This window comes from Melozone crissalis, unplaced genomic scaffold (assembly GCF_028551555.1).
Source record: "Melozone crissalis strain CALT ecotype California unplaced genomic scaffold, PUWL_Pcris_2 ptg000027l_1, whole genome shotgun sequence".
Lineage (NCBI taxonomy): Eukaryota > Metazoa > Chordata > Aves > Passeriformes > Passerellidae > Melozone > Melozone crissalis.
Window position 1 is genome coordinate 32,007,502 of NW_026535805.1, and position 18,385 is coordinate 32,025,886.

General features: G+C 41.2%; 1 protein-coding gene across 3 annotated transcripts in view; it reads left to right on the top strand.

Moving 5' to 3' along the window:
* PDE7B (phosphodiesterase 7B) overlaps positions 1 to 14,880 on the top strand; it is a 168,143-nt gene extending 153,263 nt beyond the window's left edge. For all 3 annotated transcript variants that reach the window (XM_054279373.1, XM_054279372.1, XM_054279371.1), the window contains 5 exons: positions 4,677 to 4,768; positions 5,807 to 5,951; positions 7,948 to 8,044; positions 11,582 to 11,662; positions 12,190 to 14,880. In XM_054279373.1, coding sequence (XP_054135348.1) covers positions 4,677 to 4,768; positions 5,807 to 5,951; positions 7,948 to 8,044; positions 11,582 to 11,662; positions 12,190 to 12,407 — 633 coding nt within the window. In that variant the 3' untranslated portion in view covers positions 12,408 to 14,880. The remainder of the gene's footprint in view (positions 1 to 4,676; positions 4,769 to 5,806; positions 5,952 to 7,947; positions 8,045 to 11,581; positions 11,663 to 12,189) is intronic.
* Positions 14,881 to 18,385: the final 3,505 nt, after the last annotated feature.

The following is an 18,385-nucleotide window of genomic DNA, read 5'->3' on the forward strand; positions in this document are numbered from 1 at the left end:
ATTCCTGATGCAAGCCAGGATGCCGTTGTTCTTCTTGGCCACCTGGGCACACACTGAATCATGTTCAGTCAGCTGTCAGCCAGCACTCTCACTGGGCTGCTTTCCAGCCACTTCAGAAGAGTCAATTTCAGCCTTTGTGGAGGTTGTCAGAGACAGAATGTCCCGTGTTAAAAATTAACCTACCTGAAGAAGACTCACTAATAGCTGCATACATAGCCAATTGAGAAATTGCTGCAATGTGCTTACTGCTTGATAAGAGAGTCTCTCTTTTTCTACCCTACAGTAGCAATGTTTTATGGGTTTTCCCATAAGAAGTTGGTTGTGTAGTGGTGCAACCGTCCTGCCCTCAGACATGGGAATGGGCTGGATTGTGGGAGCCCCAGCCAAGGCACAGTTATGCTCAAACACTGAAAACTTTGTGATTGGCCTCATCATAAGATGATGCAGCTTATTATGTCATACCCATATGTTTCTGGTCCAGTCTTTTCCAAGCGTCAGGTCAGCTGAGTGAAGAGGGAAAAGAGCCAGGGGCCTAAGCTGCTGTACTTTGGGAATGGTAAGGCTGCTTTGAAGATGAGTGAGTAGAGCCATTCCACAAAAACCCTTGTCTTTTGAAAAGGTACAAACAATTCCTTCTCAAATTAATGGTGGCAAACAGTACTTTATAATTAGGTTGAAAAATCAGGCTAATCTGAAAGACATACCGCTAAAATACTGGTATCTTGGAGAAGTGGTTTCTGCTCAGGTATTTGGGTTTGAATATACTTACAAATATTGGTTAGAAAAGGCAGTGACAAAGCAGAAAATGCAATCTTTCAACAGCAAATGAGATCTGAAGTACCCTACTTGAGGACATTCACTGGCTAGTTTGAGTTATTTTAACTGAAAATGATCCCACATTGTTTCCAAAGGTTTTAGTAGTATACAGTATATGGATGCCAATAAAAATAACTCCTGGAAAAATGTTTTGGTGAAAACATTTTTAGTCAAAAACTTAGATTTAGTGAATAGTCTTTAAAACATGTACTTTAACATGTGCTTGAAACTGAAACAAAGTTCTTAGGTTTTTGGTTTTTAAGTAGCAGAGCCACAGAACTGCTGGGATTAATCAGCAAAAGGATCAAGTGAAAGTAAGTTTTAACAGAGCTGGCAGTCGTCTGTCATTGAGACAGTGGACTTATCCATGTATGGCATTTCTATGCTTTTAAATGTCTCTTGACATTTAAATTCAAACTTTACATTTACATTTGGAAGAAAAGGTTTTGCAAAATGAGGTAGGTCAGTTCTTGACAAAGATGTAAAGTGTTTGACAGCTTCTGAAGTGCATATGTGAGAAGACTCATATTTCAGGAGGACATCACCAAGGACTTCAGAGCTTTCAGTACTTATTTTCAAACTAAATCTGTATTTTATGATGCAAAAAAGTTTGCACTGTAATCTGTAGGGTAGTTTTCTAAGGTCTGCTGCACGTGATTGCACATGCCATAATTTTCTGCAAAGATAAAAGCAGTTCATTGAAGTCTCCAGCATTACAAGGACAGTTGAGAGCATAGAAGGTCACTCTAGTGGTCTGGAGGTCCCTTAGTTTTCCTGTGAGGAGCACAACAACATTCCTTGTAATGTGATGCAGACTTTGTTTCTAACTTGCATTGTCTGGCTTTTAAATGAAGGATAAAAGTTTAGAAGTGTGGATAGATCACGTACAATGTCTGTAGTACAAAACATTTCAGAAAACCGTGAAAGGACACTTTACAACTTTAATGTAGGTAGGCTGGAGATAGGAAAGTACATTTTGGGCATCAGTGAAAACATTACTCTTATGCAATCTTCCTTAAAAGCAACACTTCCAAGAATAAGTGTCATTTTTGGCTATTTAACATTATGCAGTTAAACCAACTGCTCAATGAGTAAGAATAGATTGAAGAGATTGAAAAAAGTCAATCCCCTTTGACTTTAAATTAAAATTGAAATTTGCTCTGCACCTAGTTAGTAGCAAGTCTCCCTCTCTTCAAGTACTGTTCTTTTTCCAGTGTATATGAATGCAGTGGTTCGAATGGCTCAGACCAAGTAACAGATTGGAAATATTGTGGTAGCTTAAGTAAAATAAACTGTCATAATCCTGAAGTCTGTTATAGCAATCTACTGCTGTGGGTGGGGCTGTAAATGTGACAGAAGCTTCCTATAGTGCAGCCTTTAAAGCAAAGCTGCATTACTCAGTTTTTTAAAAAACCAGAACACCACGTGAAGCAGAGCTGGGAGCCCCGGTCTGCAGGCCAGCACAGAGACTTTCCCCGCATGGGCTGTCTCCCACCAGCCTGGGTGATCAGATAGCTCATGGCAATTAGTCTTAATAAAGCACTAGTGTGTTCCTAGGGGGATGAGCTGACTCTACTAATTGCTGGCAGCCACTTCAGGGATTCTGGCTCCTTACATTTAAGAGGAGAATCATATGACTTCATGCTTGTTGTAGTTTGTTAGCGTGACCTTTCCTTTTCCCTCCTCCCTGTAGTTTCAGTGTGGGAAACTAAACAGTGCAGCAGAGACAATCTGGGGTTCCCCTTATAGCAGCAGGCAAAGAGCAGAAACTTAGAGAAGTGGAAATACTCTGAGATGACTCCCTGAGTGTGCTTTTTCCTATGAGTAACTACTAATTGGATGCTGGAAAGGTCTCAGATGCCTACATCACTCTTGAGCCCTATTCTGGCTGGCCTTCAGGATAGCCAAGGAGCAGCTGCATCCATGGAGTGTAATTCCCTCTTTGAGGCAGGTGCTGCTGCAGCAGCTCCTCACAGCAAGTAAGGCTGCCATGCTGGAAGGGCTGTGGGGACACAGGGTGCTCCAAGGGGGATATCCCTGGTCACAATGTTTCAAGGATCCAGTCAGACCAGGGTCACAGGAAACTGTGCACACAGGCACTGTCTTAAACAAGTGTAAACCTTCCCAAAAGCCAAAGGTGACATCAGATAGAGTTTGTCCAAGTTAGTAGGAAGATGGCAGCCTGTGGCCTTGGTGTGACTCTTGGGACCAGTATTCAGCTCTGCAGCTAGGTAGGTGAAAAAAAAATAAATTCATTATTATGTCCTATTACATTCTGTTATTTTTCTTGGTCAGAGTGTAGGGTTGCAAAAGTCCATCCTGATGTATTTAGGCAAAAGGAGAAAAGCGATATTTAAGTTGGCAAATGAACAGAACTGCTGTCAAAAGTAATTTCTCTGTTGAATAACTGATGTTGTGATCTGAGTCCATCAGCTCTTCCTAAGAAAAGGAATTGGTTTTTACATGGTTTGAAAGTTTTGGATTTGGTTTTACTTTGTTTTTTTTTTCCCCCCAGAATCTGTGATTTTTTTAAGGGAAACAAACAGACAAAGTCAGAGAAATACCAAAGCAACATTGTTTCTGTGAATTCAGAAGCAACAGAAAGCACTGTGGAAAATAGTGGGATAGGAAGTCAATCCAATTTGTACTCTCACCTTTGCACTAGGCAAGATGATCAAAATGCAAATTGGATCTTGCTTATGCAATGTTTAGTTATTGAACAGTCTTCAGATATGACAGGACTACAAAGGAAGATGAGGAAGACTTAGGCAGAAAATACTGCTCAGTCCCTCCTGGAAAAGTGGAAGCTGCACGTCATGTCCCTCAGGAAAGGCAGTACTATGGCAGCAATACCTCAGAGCTGTGGGACTGTGTGTGAGGGAGCTAGAAGTCAACAGTGGCTGGAGAGAGGGATTCTCACTCCAGTTCCCCAGCTGGCAGTGACAGGGTGGAGTCCTTGTTCTCCTGCCTGCTCAAAAGGTTTGGTTGTGCTTTGTTTTGTTTTTCTTATCTAGTCCTCATCTACTGCAAAAGCTGTGAACTGCCCAAAACAGGGAACAGATGATAGAGGTTTCTGAGCAAGTGACATGTCTGAGGCATTTTGTGGTAGAAAGTACTCTGTGAACTAAACAAGTGATGATGGGAAAATGCATTGTGTGTTAGGATAGTAATTTCAAGTCATCAGACAAAAGATTCCAAATTTGTTGTAATTTACTGACAACCTAGAAAGCTGAGTTTCAGCTCCCTCGCATTTTTATCCCCACCTAACTTTGGTTCCACTTAGTTGAAAGCAAGGAAACAAAGAGGAGTCAAAATTTGTTGCAGACTAAGTTGCTGAAGCCTGCAAATGCTCAGCAGTACTGCTATTCCTCTTGCTTTCACTGAACAGCTGCAGGCAGTTTGCAGTTCCCTGACTCAAAGGGAAATTTGGCAGTTTAGTTTTCTTTTTCTTGTCCGCTCTGCATTCAAACTGTAGAGGCTGAAAAGTCAGCCTGGAATCAGTAGGAGGTAAAAATAAGCTTTTGCACTCCCGCTTTAATTTATTTGTTAATAAATCTGCTAGAATGCAAACTGCCTCCCACTCAGATGAGATTAGCTCCTCTGTTCACAGCAGGATTCAAAAACTGCAGAACAACAGGCCTCTGGGGCTGACCTTAGCTAAGAAACCCAGAAGCACAAGGTCCTTAGCTGTAGAAATCTAGACCAATTACTCTAATCCAGCTGTGGCTGAAAAGCACACATTTTAGGCTCATGTTACAGCTTGTCCAACCAGCTCTGGGTATCATGTGATCTGGCAAATCCATATGTGTGCCGTGGATACCATCCTAATCCTTGCGTTTGTCGGTGTTGTTCCTCCCCAGAACGTGTCGGTGCTGGAGAACCACCACTGGCGCTCCACCATCGGCATGCTCCGGGAGTCACGGCTGCTCGCCCACCTGCCCAAGGAGGTCACGTAAGTGTCCACCAGAATCACTGCAACCAGGCCATGGCCTCCTTCTCCCTTCTTGAAAGCACTCTGGCAAAGAGGCCCAGGCTTCCGAATAGGCTGAGCTTGCTGCACCTTCTTGGTGCCACTGAGAAACCATGAGATAAAGTTATACAGCAGAAGTATTTGTTAACACCTACCCACTTCTGCAGCACAGGAGTGGAATGGCCACTCTCAGCACCAGGAACACAGAAAGTGCCAGCAAGAGCAGAGGGATTGTTTAGATGGATTGTTGGCATTTTTCATCTTACCTAGCATCAACCAAAAATGGAAAGATTTAGTGATTAAAAAGAGGAAATTGAAGGAGTTGGTCAAGGAGCATCAAGACTGCTCTGGATTTCACATGTCTCTGAGGGAATGTAGTTCAGTCTTTATGGATAAAGCTGAAAAAGAGCAGCCGCATTACCACCTTGGCCAAGTTGCTGCTAGCTTTTTGCTTGTGTTAGTCCCACCAAGGATGGGAGATTGAGACAGTTAACAGACTGCACTAATACATTTTAAATCACAAGTGACCCTACCAAGAATATAAACAAGTTACCTGGAAGCAGTAAGCTCTGTATCCCTCCGGAAATTCTTTGCATCAGATCAGCAACTTTAAAGAACTTTAGTCTAGACCTTCACAACTCTGACTGCAACTTCAAAGTTGCAGTATTCACCGCTCAGCTCTGAGCAGCTGAAGTAAGACGTGAGCATTTTTCTTGATGTAACATGCTGTTGTTTCAGGGTGGGTTTTTTTGTACTTTCCTAGCACTTTTCAGAAGCTTTCAGAACAACCTGTGCCAACAAGCATTTTTCTTCTACATTATCTATTCTTCTTGAACCCATTTGGGCAGGTAGAACAGTTGTACCCTGCAAAACCCAGCAGAGACTGACCAAGCAGATCAGACTGGGCCCATAAAGAAAGAGGGAGCTTTATGCCAGCTCCAGTGATCCAGAGCAGGTTGTTTTGAGCTCTTAATGTTGAATGGTTCCATGATTAAAGAGGCTTATTTACCTTCATTGCAGACAGGACATTGAGCAGCAGCTGGGCTCCCTGATCTTGGCAACAGACATCAACAGGCAGAATGAGTTTTTGATCCGTCTGAAATCTCATCTTGACAATCAGGATTTGAGGCTGGAGGATGCGCAGGACAGACATTTTATGCTTCAGGTAACTTCATTTTTTTTTAAATTGTTTTTACTAATTTTTCACAGGTCACAGTATTTTGTAGTATATGTTAAGAGTAATATATTATAGCATGACTGTACATCAGCCTCTCCTTACCTATTACCATAAATACTTCCCTTCTGCCACCTTCTGGCACATCAGGCAAGCATAAGGTGCCTCCGGTATTTCCTTATGTAATTTCCTTGAGTTAAAAAGCTGTGAATGCAACAGATACAGGAGTGTGTCAAATGCTAAGGAATGGAGATAAGCTAGATTATTTCCAGAACACTGCTTCTCTTCCCAGGTAATGCTTCAGTTGTAGTGTCTCTCTCTTATGGCAAATGTCACTCCACTGGTGTTATTTTCTAGCACTGTGCAGAAGAGCCTCCTCATTGGTGTTCTTTCTAGGACAGCCTGACATTGGGTCTCCAAGTCCTGTTCCCGTGATGGATGCTCAGAAACTGCCTCTGCAGAGACAGCTGTTGCCATGGCAGCAGATGCTTCTCTAGTGCGTCTGACCAGCTAACAGAAAGTCCATGCTTTATTCAGAAATCAAATAGGTTCATACTGGTTCTTCCAGCTAAGCAGTAGTCATTAGCAGACTCTTCAGAGTAAACCTCTATCTATTAAAGCATTATTGTGATTAAGGTAGCTACATATACTTGCTTCTTTGGAGAAATTACATTAATTTCATTCCTAAATACATAAAGAATTTGAAGTAATCGTTTTCATTTATAAAACAAGCACCTACATATTTTCCTTCCATCAAAGTCACAGAAAAGGTGACAGCTGCAAGGAAAGAAGTGCTGATCTGTTAATTCTTCCCCCTCCAGCAGCATGGGGAATGCAGTAGCTTCTCACCTGTTCTGTCTCAAACACAGTCTTCTGTCAGATTCCTGCACAGACTGTGCAGGGCAGGGTGACAGGTTGACCATATTTCTGGACAGATAAGGCAAGAAAGTTGTGCAAATACCAAAAGCAGAGGAATTACAGCTCTCAGCTATGGCAAAAAAAACGTTTCTTATGCACTAGGAACTTAGGAACAAGGGAACAGATAGTAAGATTCACTTATCTGGTGGATTAGTTATGGAAGAAGAAAAGAAAAAGATCAAGAACTCTTGATTGATTGGAGTAAGCTAAAGAATGTTTGAAAGGTCCTTGCAGTAGACAGTAACATTAAGGCTAATCAGCTTAATCCAAAGAGAAGAATGACTTGGAGATTTCCCTCTGCTGGTTCACAGGTCTGAACTCGTAAGAGGAAATACTTATGTTTTCTTCCTGGGTGCCAGCATGACTTCTGACTTCTGTCAGACTGAATGACTGTGTTCAGTCTGTGAAGAAACAAGGCACATGATATTTTGTTCCAAGGCAGTAAGACAGGCAGACTATTACATGGTTTACTTTTCTGAAGTAGTTACTCAGTTTTAAAAAACTTTTCCCCTGTACTCATTCTCCTGCAAAGCACTAAAAAGTAGTAGTTAACTAAGTGAAACCAGGCCAGGGGCAGTGTGGAGAGCCCTGTGCTTAGCTTTGTAAACAAAAATATGCAGACATTAAGATGAAGTGTAATTGAAGTGAGATGCAAGGTCACTCACTGAGACCACAGAGGAATCATGCCCAAATACACCAGCTTGGCTCTTTCCTTCCTTGTCATCAGCCACGGATGCTGAGCCAAGCAGTCAGCAGGAGCCAGCCTGAGGCTTTTGTTGGCTTATTCCTTCCAAGGAATATCCAAAACACTTTGCAGCCTTGGAATTTGGCCCTGCTCTTGTTCTCACTACGGTAAAGTGGAGGGCTGAATGAAAGTTTTGTTTGCAGCTTAAATAAATGCTCTTTCCTCAAAGGGCACATTTGGGTGAGGCTGAGCCTCTGAAAGGTAATCTTAACCCTTCCTGGCATCGCTGCTGGGGCCTGGGAGTTTCATGGCTGCAGATTTACTGCTGAAGCACTGCTAAACAGTAACTTCCTTCCTCAGTACTGCTTTTCTTCTTGCTTTCAGATTGCACTCAAGTGTGCTGACATTTGCAATCCCTGCCGGGTCTGGGATCTGAGCAAGCAGTGGAGTGAACGGGTCTGCGAAGAGTTTTACCGGCAAGGTCAGCCCCTTCAGCTCACAACAGTCCCTTCCACCTCAGCTTTCCATGGTCTCTGTGTGACAAGCCAGAGGCAGAACTGAAATGTCCCTTGAGAATGAGCTCTTCAGAGATGCGCTGCCTCATTGGAAAAGTGGGAAGGGGTAGAAGAGCAACAAGTGTTTCTCTGCTCGTCTACTTGCATCAGGCAGGAGGGAGGGTTTTGCTGTGCCTCAGCACTTGAATTCAGCTGCAAAGCCCATGGCTGGGTTCTTCTCTGAGACCCTCCAGTCACCATGAGTGTTTCTGAGCTGGAATGGTGCCGGCGCCACGCTGCCCCAAAATCCTCAGACTGGGTTTTGTCTCGCTTTTCATGCTCCCACTACAACACTGATGGGAGCCTTACCCTCGCTGTTTACCAAATATGACACATTCTTCTGCCTGCAAATGCAGAGAAAGGGTTCAAACATGCTTCCCAGCATGCTGTTGAAAAGGCCAAAGCAGGCAAGCCAGACCTCAGCTAGAACCTACTGCAAATGTTTTCAGACCCCTGCAGAGAGCACAGTCAAGCAGGGCTTTTTTTGAAACACAGTAATTACACCATTTGGCTCTATCTGCATAGGCAAGGTCATGCTGTGCTACAATACAGGGTGCAGCAGAGTTTAATCACTGCTAAATTCTTTGTTCAGAGCATCCTGAGAGTTGAAGGCAAGTGGAAGAGCACACAATAAAGTTCTTAGTTCATTTAATATTCTGCACTACAAAATTAAGCCACATCTGAGCTGGCACCTGGTATAGTTAGTCTTAAACAAGGACAAACAGGTCAGCAAGTCAATTTTCAGCCAATGTCAGTTTAAGCTGGTGAAATGTCTTTGACTTTGATGCCTTTGAAGCAACATAAGCAACTTTCCCAGTGCAGGTTTAGTTAGTCAGATGGGTAGTGAAGGCATAATCAGGCACCTCATGCGGTGCAGTATCACCTTTAGTGTATTAGGGGACCACGCTGAGAAAGACAGTTCAACTCTTACAAATGTAAGCTTTTTCCACTCTTCTCAAGATTTGTTCGTCTAACATCAAAAATACACCTCTGAAAAGGGATAGCTGAGTACATGAGACCAGAGTTAGAAGCACCACAGGGAGAAAAGGAGCATTTTATGTGGGACAGTTATACAGAAACTGTGGTCTGATTATCACTAGTGGCTGTAAAATCCTGTTCAGTGGTACAACACCCCCAGTATTAAATAGCATGCATTTAGATATCATTATCACTTTAAAGTGTTTTTGTAGACCTCTCTACCCCCTTACACACAATGATGGGGCTTGAAGGTATTGTTCAGTATTATGTTTAATATTTGGAAACCATAAGGTCTCATGTTTTGATTTTTAACTATAGATGAGACAGATAATACCACAATTAGTGCTTTGTTTAATCTTCCTCCTGGATCAAAGTTTTAACATTTTTTTAATAGAACATTTCTAAGGCCATTTTAATAGAGACTCAGATCTTGATCTTCCAGTGCTCTTACCATGCAAAAGCAAATCTAATTTTTGTCAATTAAGTGATTTCTGAAAGACAAGAAGATGTGGATATACTTTGAGCCAGACAGATATGGATATACTTTGAGTCAGTCATTTTCTACCCAGAACACCTACAGAGGGGATATCACTGGAATTAGAGACTTTCTTTTAGTCAAACATTTTTGGAGAGGTAGATGAGAAGAAGACAAATTGCACATTTGGAAACATAAGAAACTGTTATTGTGTCTGAGTTTTGCTAAATTGTTCCTTTTGATTGTTCATGCAGCTAAAAATGTTTTCGTGATGCTTTTTAAGCACTCAATTACAACTGAAAATATTCTGTTCACATTTAAGAAGTGATTCCATGCTGCAGAGGGAAGAAAGGCAAGGCTTAGAAATGTACACAGTGTTTTATATGGGGCTGTAGAACCTAAGTAGTACAATAGCAAAAACTGTTCATGGGGAGAAAAGAGCTTTTAAATAAAAACAGTGGATTTAAAGGAAAATATTTCTTTATGGGCTGAATACAGTGTTTTGTCTAAACTAGCAGGTCTGTCTTTCTTACAGGATTTTCCTAACCAGCCCTCACTACATCCTTATTAGTAAATCAGATGGACAAAATATTATTATGTGAGGGGAAGTGGCACATCTTAGCTTGCACTCAGTTAACTCTCACGTCCCTTCCTTACTGTAGACAGGAAAGGTCCTGTACCTCTTGCAGTAATCAGGATTGTACACTGGCAAGGAAGGCTAACAATCACAAAGGATGAATGTGTTGCACTCACAGAGAGTGTTTGTTTTAAGGAAACCCCTACACCCAAAACTTAGAGCAGTCTTTGCATGAGGTAATTGCAGGCATGGGGAATGCAGTCCCTTCAGCAGAAAAAGTGACTGTTGTCTTGGCATGGCAGCGAGCAAATTACATCCTCCGAGATGTTTTTCTGCTGAATTCTTAAATCCAGCATGGTCGTTGCTATTGATTACATTCCACTCCATAAAAAACATCTCCTGTCATTACCATGTACAGAAGTCTGTCCTGTGTGACCATTTCTGCAGGAATAATTTCTACTGACTGTTTATAAGTGTCTTCTCAATATCAAACCTGGTCAGTTCTGCATCAGGGCCAGTCTGAGGTGGCATCTGGAGCGAGCAGATATCCCAGGCAGGTTTTTCTTCCAACAATTCAAAACAGTCCCCAGGGCTGGTCACAGCAAGAGCTGCCTGCAGGAATCTTCAGGGCAGTCCCAGATTTGGAACTGGAGACCTCCTGGTTCAGTTAGTAAAATACTCAGCTATGAAGGTGGCTAGGAGTTCAGCCAACTACTTTTCTGTCTCAAATCACTCCTCTGCAGATGCCTCTCTGGGGACTTCCTGGATGACCCAGGAAATAAATATGCTCAGTGCAGCAGCAAAGGCATAGCTTGATACCCAGCTACTGCACAATAATAAGACAGACTTTTAATTTCATCCTTTTTCCATGTTTATAACTTGAGCTCCATAGCTCTTGACTCTTGAAACATTACTGGAGTCCCTGCTTTGGCCCTTACCAGTTTGTTAGTGCAGCCACAGCTGTGGCATTCCAGGCTCCAACACTCTTCCCTTTACGAGCCACTTCCACAAGAACACACTAGCAAATTCCACACAGTACTACTGTAAATCTAAAATTGATACACTGCAGTTTTCTGGTAGGAAGTGATCTGAACAAGTAGTAAATGAACTAGAATGTCTTCAAAACCTTTCACATAAGAGAGTCTGTCTTAAAAATTAAGGTACTCAGAACACTTACATGCTCAGATTTAATGTTCATCTAAAAGTCATCTTTTCTTAGATTTTTCTTTGTATGGATAATTGGTTTCTCTGATACCTAAAAAGAAAAAGTCCAGAAAATGAAGGTATTTAGACATTTACCATGAGCATTGTTGGTAGAAGATTCCAACTCCTCACACAGTTGCAGACACTGTAAGAGTGTGGCATAGGTATGGAGAAGAGAAACCTATGTAAAAGTGTCAGAAAAAGATATTTTTTCCCTTTTTTTTTTTGCAGGTGATCTGGAACAAAAATTTGAACTGGAAATAAGCCCCCTTTGTAATCAGCAAAAGGATACAGTACCAAGCATTCAGATTGGTAAGTATTAGTTTCATTCCCTTCATGTTTATCTTACTATGACAGAAGCTCTAAGAGAAACTTTTATTCACCACATGCCCCACTCTGATCCAGTTGTTTTAACAATAAGAGCTGCGGATACCGTAAGAGTTAAAAATGTGTTCTAAATTAAAATGTTCAAAAAGAAATCTATCTAAGCCAAATGTTCAACAGAAAGACAAAGGAGTCCTTGCATAGGGGGAAAATACCCATGGGAAAAGATTGCAGCCAGTGTTAAACACTTGTTACTTTCTTGTCTGATATCTCCTCAAAGGGTTGCTGGCTGTCACAGAGTTTACTGTGACACACACAGATAAAGCCATATCTTATCATGTATGCTGGTCAAAAGCTGTGCATTTCAAAAGGAATTGATGTCTGAGAGTTTGTTGTTATTTCTCATCAGGGCTTTTGCCACTTACCTTGCTCTGTGCTTTTGAGGCACTCGGTGGGGGAATGCACTTGTGGAGTGAACTTGTTGCTCACCAGCTGTCCCTTGTGTATTTCTCCAGGATTCATGACATACATCGTTGAGCCACTCTTTGAGAGGTGGGCCCAGTTTACAGGCAACACTCCCCTATCTGAAAACATGCTAAACCATCTCAGGAGGAACAAGGCCAAGTGGAGAAGTTTGCTCCACAAGCAACACAGCAGTAGTAGGAGCAACGACCACTCAGGCCAAGTGACTGGCAGCCAGGAACAGACTTTAAATGAAGAAGAGACTCCTTAGTGGCAGCTTTGCACTTTTCCTTCTAGCACTGCTATCTCCGTCTTGGTCACAGCAGCAAAAACGGTCCCGAGGAGCTGGAGCCTGTTGTCAACACCGTGCAAAGGCAAGAAATGGCAAAGCTCTAAGGGTCCTCATGAACACGCCCATGGTTCTGCTGGGTTTCTTTCTGATCTTCACGTTCCTCTCCCCTCTCTCCATTCTGCGCATGCCTGATGCCATTAGTCACTCCTGATCCCGATCTGCCCCAACGCGGAGTGCCAGCCAGCAGCCGGGAAGCCAGGCCAGTTCCAGCTGCCATGAAGCAGGGAGGATTGCTGAGAGGACAGGGGGCACAGAGAGGCACTCTTGGTGATTTTCTCATTTACCACAAGTCATTTTGTGACATATGTATATAGGCCCAGAGCGCCACACCCATTCTAGGCTGGCAGCTGGGCTGCACATGAAACCACCAGCATCTCCAGCATCCAGAGGACATGGACCGAGCAGGACAGTGCTCACAGGGGGCAGAGAGTCAGGTTGTTTTAGTGGTTAAAAACCTTTTTAACTTTTGTATTCTGTGCACTAAACTCCAGATCTCTAAACCTTGGACAGAAGTTACTCTCTGTATACACACCTTCAGTGTAACAAGGCTTGTTTTGGTAATCATTTTTATGCCACTTTGGATAAAAGACGGGCATCTTCTCATTGCAAGGAACAGTATTCCCTCACAGCCGAAAGGGAAGGTGTAGTACAGTCTAAACCTTTGAAACACAAACAGATCTATCTTTTGAGTACTGTTTCAAGTTACCTGTTTATATTCATATGTGTACATTTTCTGTAAATAGAAAGCGCTACTGATTCCCATGCCAAAATACTGGAGTACTGTGGGATGATTGCTACCTGTAAAAACATTGGCACTGTGAACAGAATACTGTTAGTTTTAATACAAGAGAAAGCATTTGTAAATATGGTATAGAGTTTATTAATATACACCATTGTTTGTGGATAAAAGCCTTAACTTCTAGCATCCTTCATCTTCTGATAGCTGCCAAAATCATACAATTACAAGATATGATTCTGAACTGCCTTTCCACTATCCAAGGTGTATCAAAGGTCATTAAGGAATGAAGTCTGGCAGGATAACTTCTTGAAAACTTCAAACACATTCCATATGGGTCCGTGTTGTTAATCCATGGCACCTTGCACATTTGGTCTAGGCAAATGTTTCACAGCGCCTGAGGTTTTAAGTTCAGAAAAACCCCCAAGCCCCACAGCAACACCACATGATTTGACAGTTCAGCATGATTACCATTTATTCAAACGTGTGAATTTTTACTAAATAGCTTAGTCATCTACAAAGCACGGCATTAGTTCTGGAGTTCAGTTGTTTTCTTGAGAGATGTTGCAGTGTAGCTGATTTTTTCCCCACATGCCCTCCCTTAGATGGTCAGCATCAAAATGCATTTACATTTTTCTTTTAATTAAAAGAATACTTCAACTGACTTTTAGATTAGTGTCAGTCAATGAAGGAAAAAAAAGTGTTGTAGTCAGACTACTAAAAATCCTCTTAGCTATCATAGTGGCTGAAGAATTTTCTATTATCTCATCTTTGTGAAAGATACTTGGCCTTAACTCTGCCATAAACAACCCTCAGTTCTGAAAGTCTTTATTAAACTTTACTTATGTTTCTACCATTTCAGTGAGATTGTATTCTCAGACCCTACTGTGTTGCACCAAAGGGATTGTCCCCTGCTCTTCTGCCCCAAGAAAAAATAACTGCATTCAGGTGAAGTGCAGGGTTGTTGTGAACCCCCCATACATCAAATCTGTACACCTGCTTTCCAAAAGAACGAGCAGGTATGGCCAGGTAGTCGCATTTGGGTAGTCATGTTGAGATGTGAAGACATTGAAGAGGCCAACAAAGAAAGAGCTTTTCAAGTTGGTGTTTGAGAAACATGAGAAAGAGATATATTCACAGAAGTGCAAGGGAAAATCTAATACATTTTACTGAATTACAAGGGATATTGACTTGACGAGATAAGGTTCATGCTCATAAGGCGACTAATGTGTTGAGAGGAAAATAAAAAGCATGAGTTTTAGTGAAGGATGATTTACTGCACTAATTCTTTGTATGCATCTTCAGAGAAAAGAGGCTGAAAGCCAGTGAAGTAAAAAGGGGCAAAACGTGGTGAGCACACAAAGCATTCCAGCCATGTTTTTTCTGCCCCTCCACTGTTATGTAAGGTACAACCAATAGAAAACCTCCTTCTTCCTCCCACTAATCTAAATGAGATTCACATAATAGAAGGACCGCAGCAAGCAAAGGGCACTCAAGAGAGTTGTAGTAGAATTAAATTGTTTCTAACTACAGAACATAAATGTCTTCTTAAGCACATGAGGGTGGTGGGGGTGGAAGCACCACCACTTTGCAGCTTTTTAGGTGTACCTTTCCTTCTGACAGATGTAGGACAATTATTAGGACATTACGTGAGCAATGTAAAAGAATGTAATTTCCCGTGTTTTGTCTTTTTACTAAGAAATGGAAGCCCTTTGCCGTCTAGCTCAAAGAATTTTTTTAAAATGTTCTGAAATTTAGTTAAACTCAGCATCTAGCAGCATAAAAAGCTCTTGACAGAAACATTGTCGAGCTATTTCTGAAGAGCTTCCAGAAAATAGGTCCAACCAGAAAGCTTAGGTACAAAAGAAATTTTGTTACAGTCACATTAAACCCAAGCCCTTTTCTACAAGTGGAACCTACAGGTTCCATTACAAGTTTGCTCTTACCATATTAAAACTTTCCAACTTTAAAAAGTTCTTCTGAAAATTATCAGGCCCTTACAAACTAGTAGGGGTCAAAATTATTACGGGGGATTTTGGTGCACTGAGCATACCTGCTAGATTTCAGTCACCTTGTGTAATGAAACAGTGCTTGAAAGAGGTTCAGGGTGGCCCCAGCAATGCTTCTGTACTTGTGAGCCAAACCCATTGCACAGGTTTGGGCCTGGGCCAGTTTGCCTCAGGTGCTCCAGACAGAAGTGCTGAGAAAGCAGATGCCTGGCAGCCAGATTCCCTGGGGTCTGTAATGCAAAATGCAGCCATCTGATTTCCCTAGAAACCCTAACTGGTACAGCCAATCCCACAGCACCAGTGCTTAGCACACGCAGTTGTGACACATGTGTGGTATTCTCCGGTTTGGAGGGCATTTCTGCACTGGGGTTTCTCCCCAGTGTGCCAACAGGCTGCTGATGCACAGAATAGAAAAGCTATGCAGATAACACAGATTTTGGTGGTGTCAGCCCTATCAGCCACTTTACAGAAGGCCCTTGTAAATTATTTTTCCTTCCCACTGGGCCAGTGCAGCTGAAAGATTTTGAAGTTTTTAAACTGAGTTATGGTTTTCATATCTAGAAAAAAGAAAAAAACTGTTAAAAGCAGGATGTTAAAATGTTTTTATGCCACACAAATAAGATTTGAATTTGAATTTAGCTCCTCTAAATGAAGATTTCATACCATCTAAGAGGCAAAAAAAATTTGTACAACTAACAATAAGTGATAATAAGTGAAAATCTTAGGCTGGTTAAAATAATCCATACATATGCATTGTCATTAAGTAAAGATTTTACCTACTTTTGTGTTTGTAAAGTGTCAATGGTTCAGCCACCAGTCAAATGGGGAATAAAAGGACTATTGACACCATGTACCTTTGGAATACAAGGAACAAAGGAGCAGCTGAGATTAAGTAGAGTCTATGGAGGAAAAAGAAAAAAAAAACCACATGATCTGCAGTTGTGTCCAACCTAATCTACAACACAGGTTAATTAGTTTTGTAAAAGCTTGGTTTTCATGAAGAAAACCAAAACCTCCCCAACGATTAATGAGAAAGCTGTAAATGAGATAAGGCTGCTGTTACACTGCATAGTGATCTCACCAGCTTTTGCAATCTGGGGTTTCAATTTCTCTTAAAGTTTCCATCAAATTAGATACAGAAGGCACACTTTGCCCTTCCAAAAGAATTCTCCTCAGGAAGGAAAAAACTCAAGTAGTCACAATTTTATTTTCAGGTACCAGACAGGGTACCAGCCATAACTTATTGCCTTATATTTTAAGTCACTAATCTTGAGTTGTCCATAAAGTATGCCCATTCCTGTCCTCACGTCCCCATGATTGCCATGGCCCACAAAAATTGATAATTAAATTCGAATTAAAACCCTGCAAATGCAAAAAAAAAAGCCATCCCAAAACACAAAACAAAAACACAAGGCAAGCTTCATGCCATGAATATGTATTCAAATTACTTTGATTGGTGCAAACTGTTGCTCTTTGTTTCTATAATCCATCCAATATTTTAGGTACATAAACTTTTAAGTGCAGACCATAAGCTTGACATGGATGTAAAATATATTCTGCTTATCTTTGAATTCAAGATTGTATATGTCATGTTTATTGTAAAGCATTTTATATATACATAGTCACATATCTTATACAACTCTATGGGCCAAACACTGGTCCCCCCAACTTCACTGGGACCAAGAATCAGCCCCCATATGTGCGTATATATGCCATATGCATCATTCTGAAAGGAAGCACTAGATTGTGTGAAAATGCTGTGACTGCTATGCAGTGATGCCAAGAGATTTAACTGTATCTTTTTTAACATACTGCTGTAAGTATTCATCATGTCGAAGAATGACAGCTAATAAAAAAAAAAGTGAAGTGTTCCAAGCTCTTTGGTAAAGCCAGTTGATTGAAGGATCTCCTTTGTTTGCAGAAGACATTCTGGTTTGACAAGGCAGCAAAAATCCCCCTGCATCCATTCTCTCACTGCCTCTCCTTTCTACCAACAGAATAATCACTTTCCTAGTGTGCTGTTTCTGAGAAGAACTTTTCTCTAAATTTCCCCTTAGACTTGCTGTATGAATATAAATGGAGTTCCCAGCAAGGAAAGCATTTCCATGTAATTTTCCTAAGCATGTAGTAGAAGGATTTTCAAACCCCAGGGAAAATGCTTCCCTGGTTAAGTATTTGAAGGAGTTTTCCTTAAACTATTGTTTCGGTTCCAGTAATGAGTTCTCCTTAGGATCATTGGTCAGTTTCAATCTCCATTTTCTCATTTCTCTTTCAGACCATGTTCTTTATATGTGCAATATGACAGAAGCTTTTGAAGTTTAATTAAAAATACGAGAAGTATTGATGTTCTACACTGATAAGTATTTCTAAGTGAGAAATACTTGTCATCACTGATGGGTATCACTGCAGGGACTCTTCCTGACTCTGACACATTTCTCAAGCCAGAATTCATTAGTATCTCAAAGTGCTCAGCAACAATACTAACATAGTTCATGCTATGCAAACACTACAATTGAACAAAATACAGGAGCTGGAAATATATTTTGTTTCAGTGCTATTTAGCCAACATGTTAAAATTAAACTTTTCTAAAAAAAAAATGCACCCTTCAGAATCACAGTGTTTTCCTCTGTCCCCCAGATGCAAGCAGAACTGCAAAATTGATTTTAGAATGAAGCCCCTTAGAGATCTGTCCTGTATAGGGTTGGAGTTGTGATGGTTTCTCCAGGAGTCTTCTACACAGTCACCATTGGAAAACCACTCTGTCTTCCATAACAGATTTAATATTTATTTTCAAGTACAGCCAAATCAATACATCTTCCCACTCTGCACAGGCACTGTCTGGATGGATGCTGATGTTTCATGGTTCAAAACAAAAAATGCAGACCAGCAAGTTGAAATGCATCCATGAACAGCAAAAGAAAAATTAATTATATGGCAATATTTTTGTCCTGGCCAAATACTTAATTACTGTTTAAAGTTCAGGTGGAAAATCTTGGAAATATATCTATTCAACAAGAGAAGAAACAATGTAATATGTTTGTGACAATCAATTATGTGACAGACACTCCTTTTCTCTAAAGGTGGCGAAGGCAGGGTCTCTTCAATGTCCCAATCCTCTTCTAGATAAAATGAGTGCTATTACAAAATACTC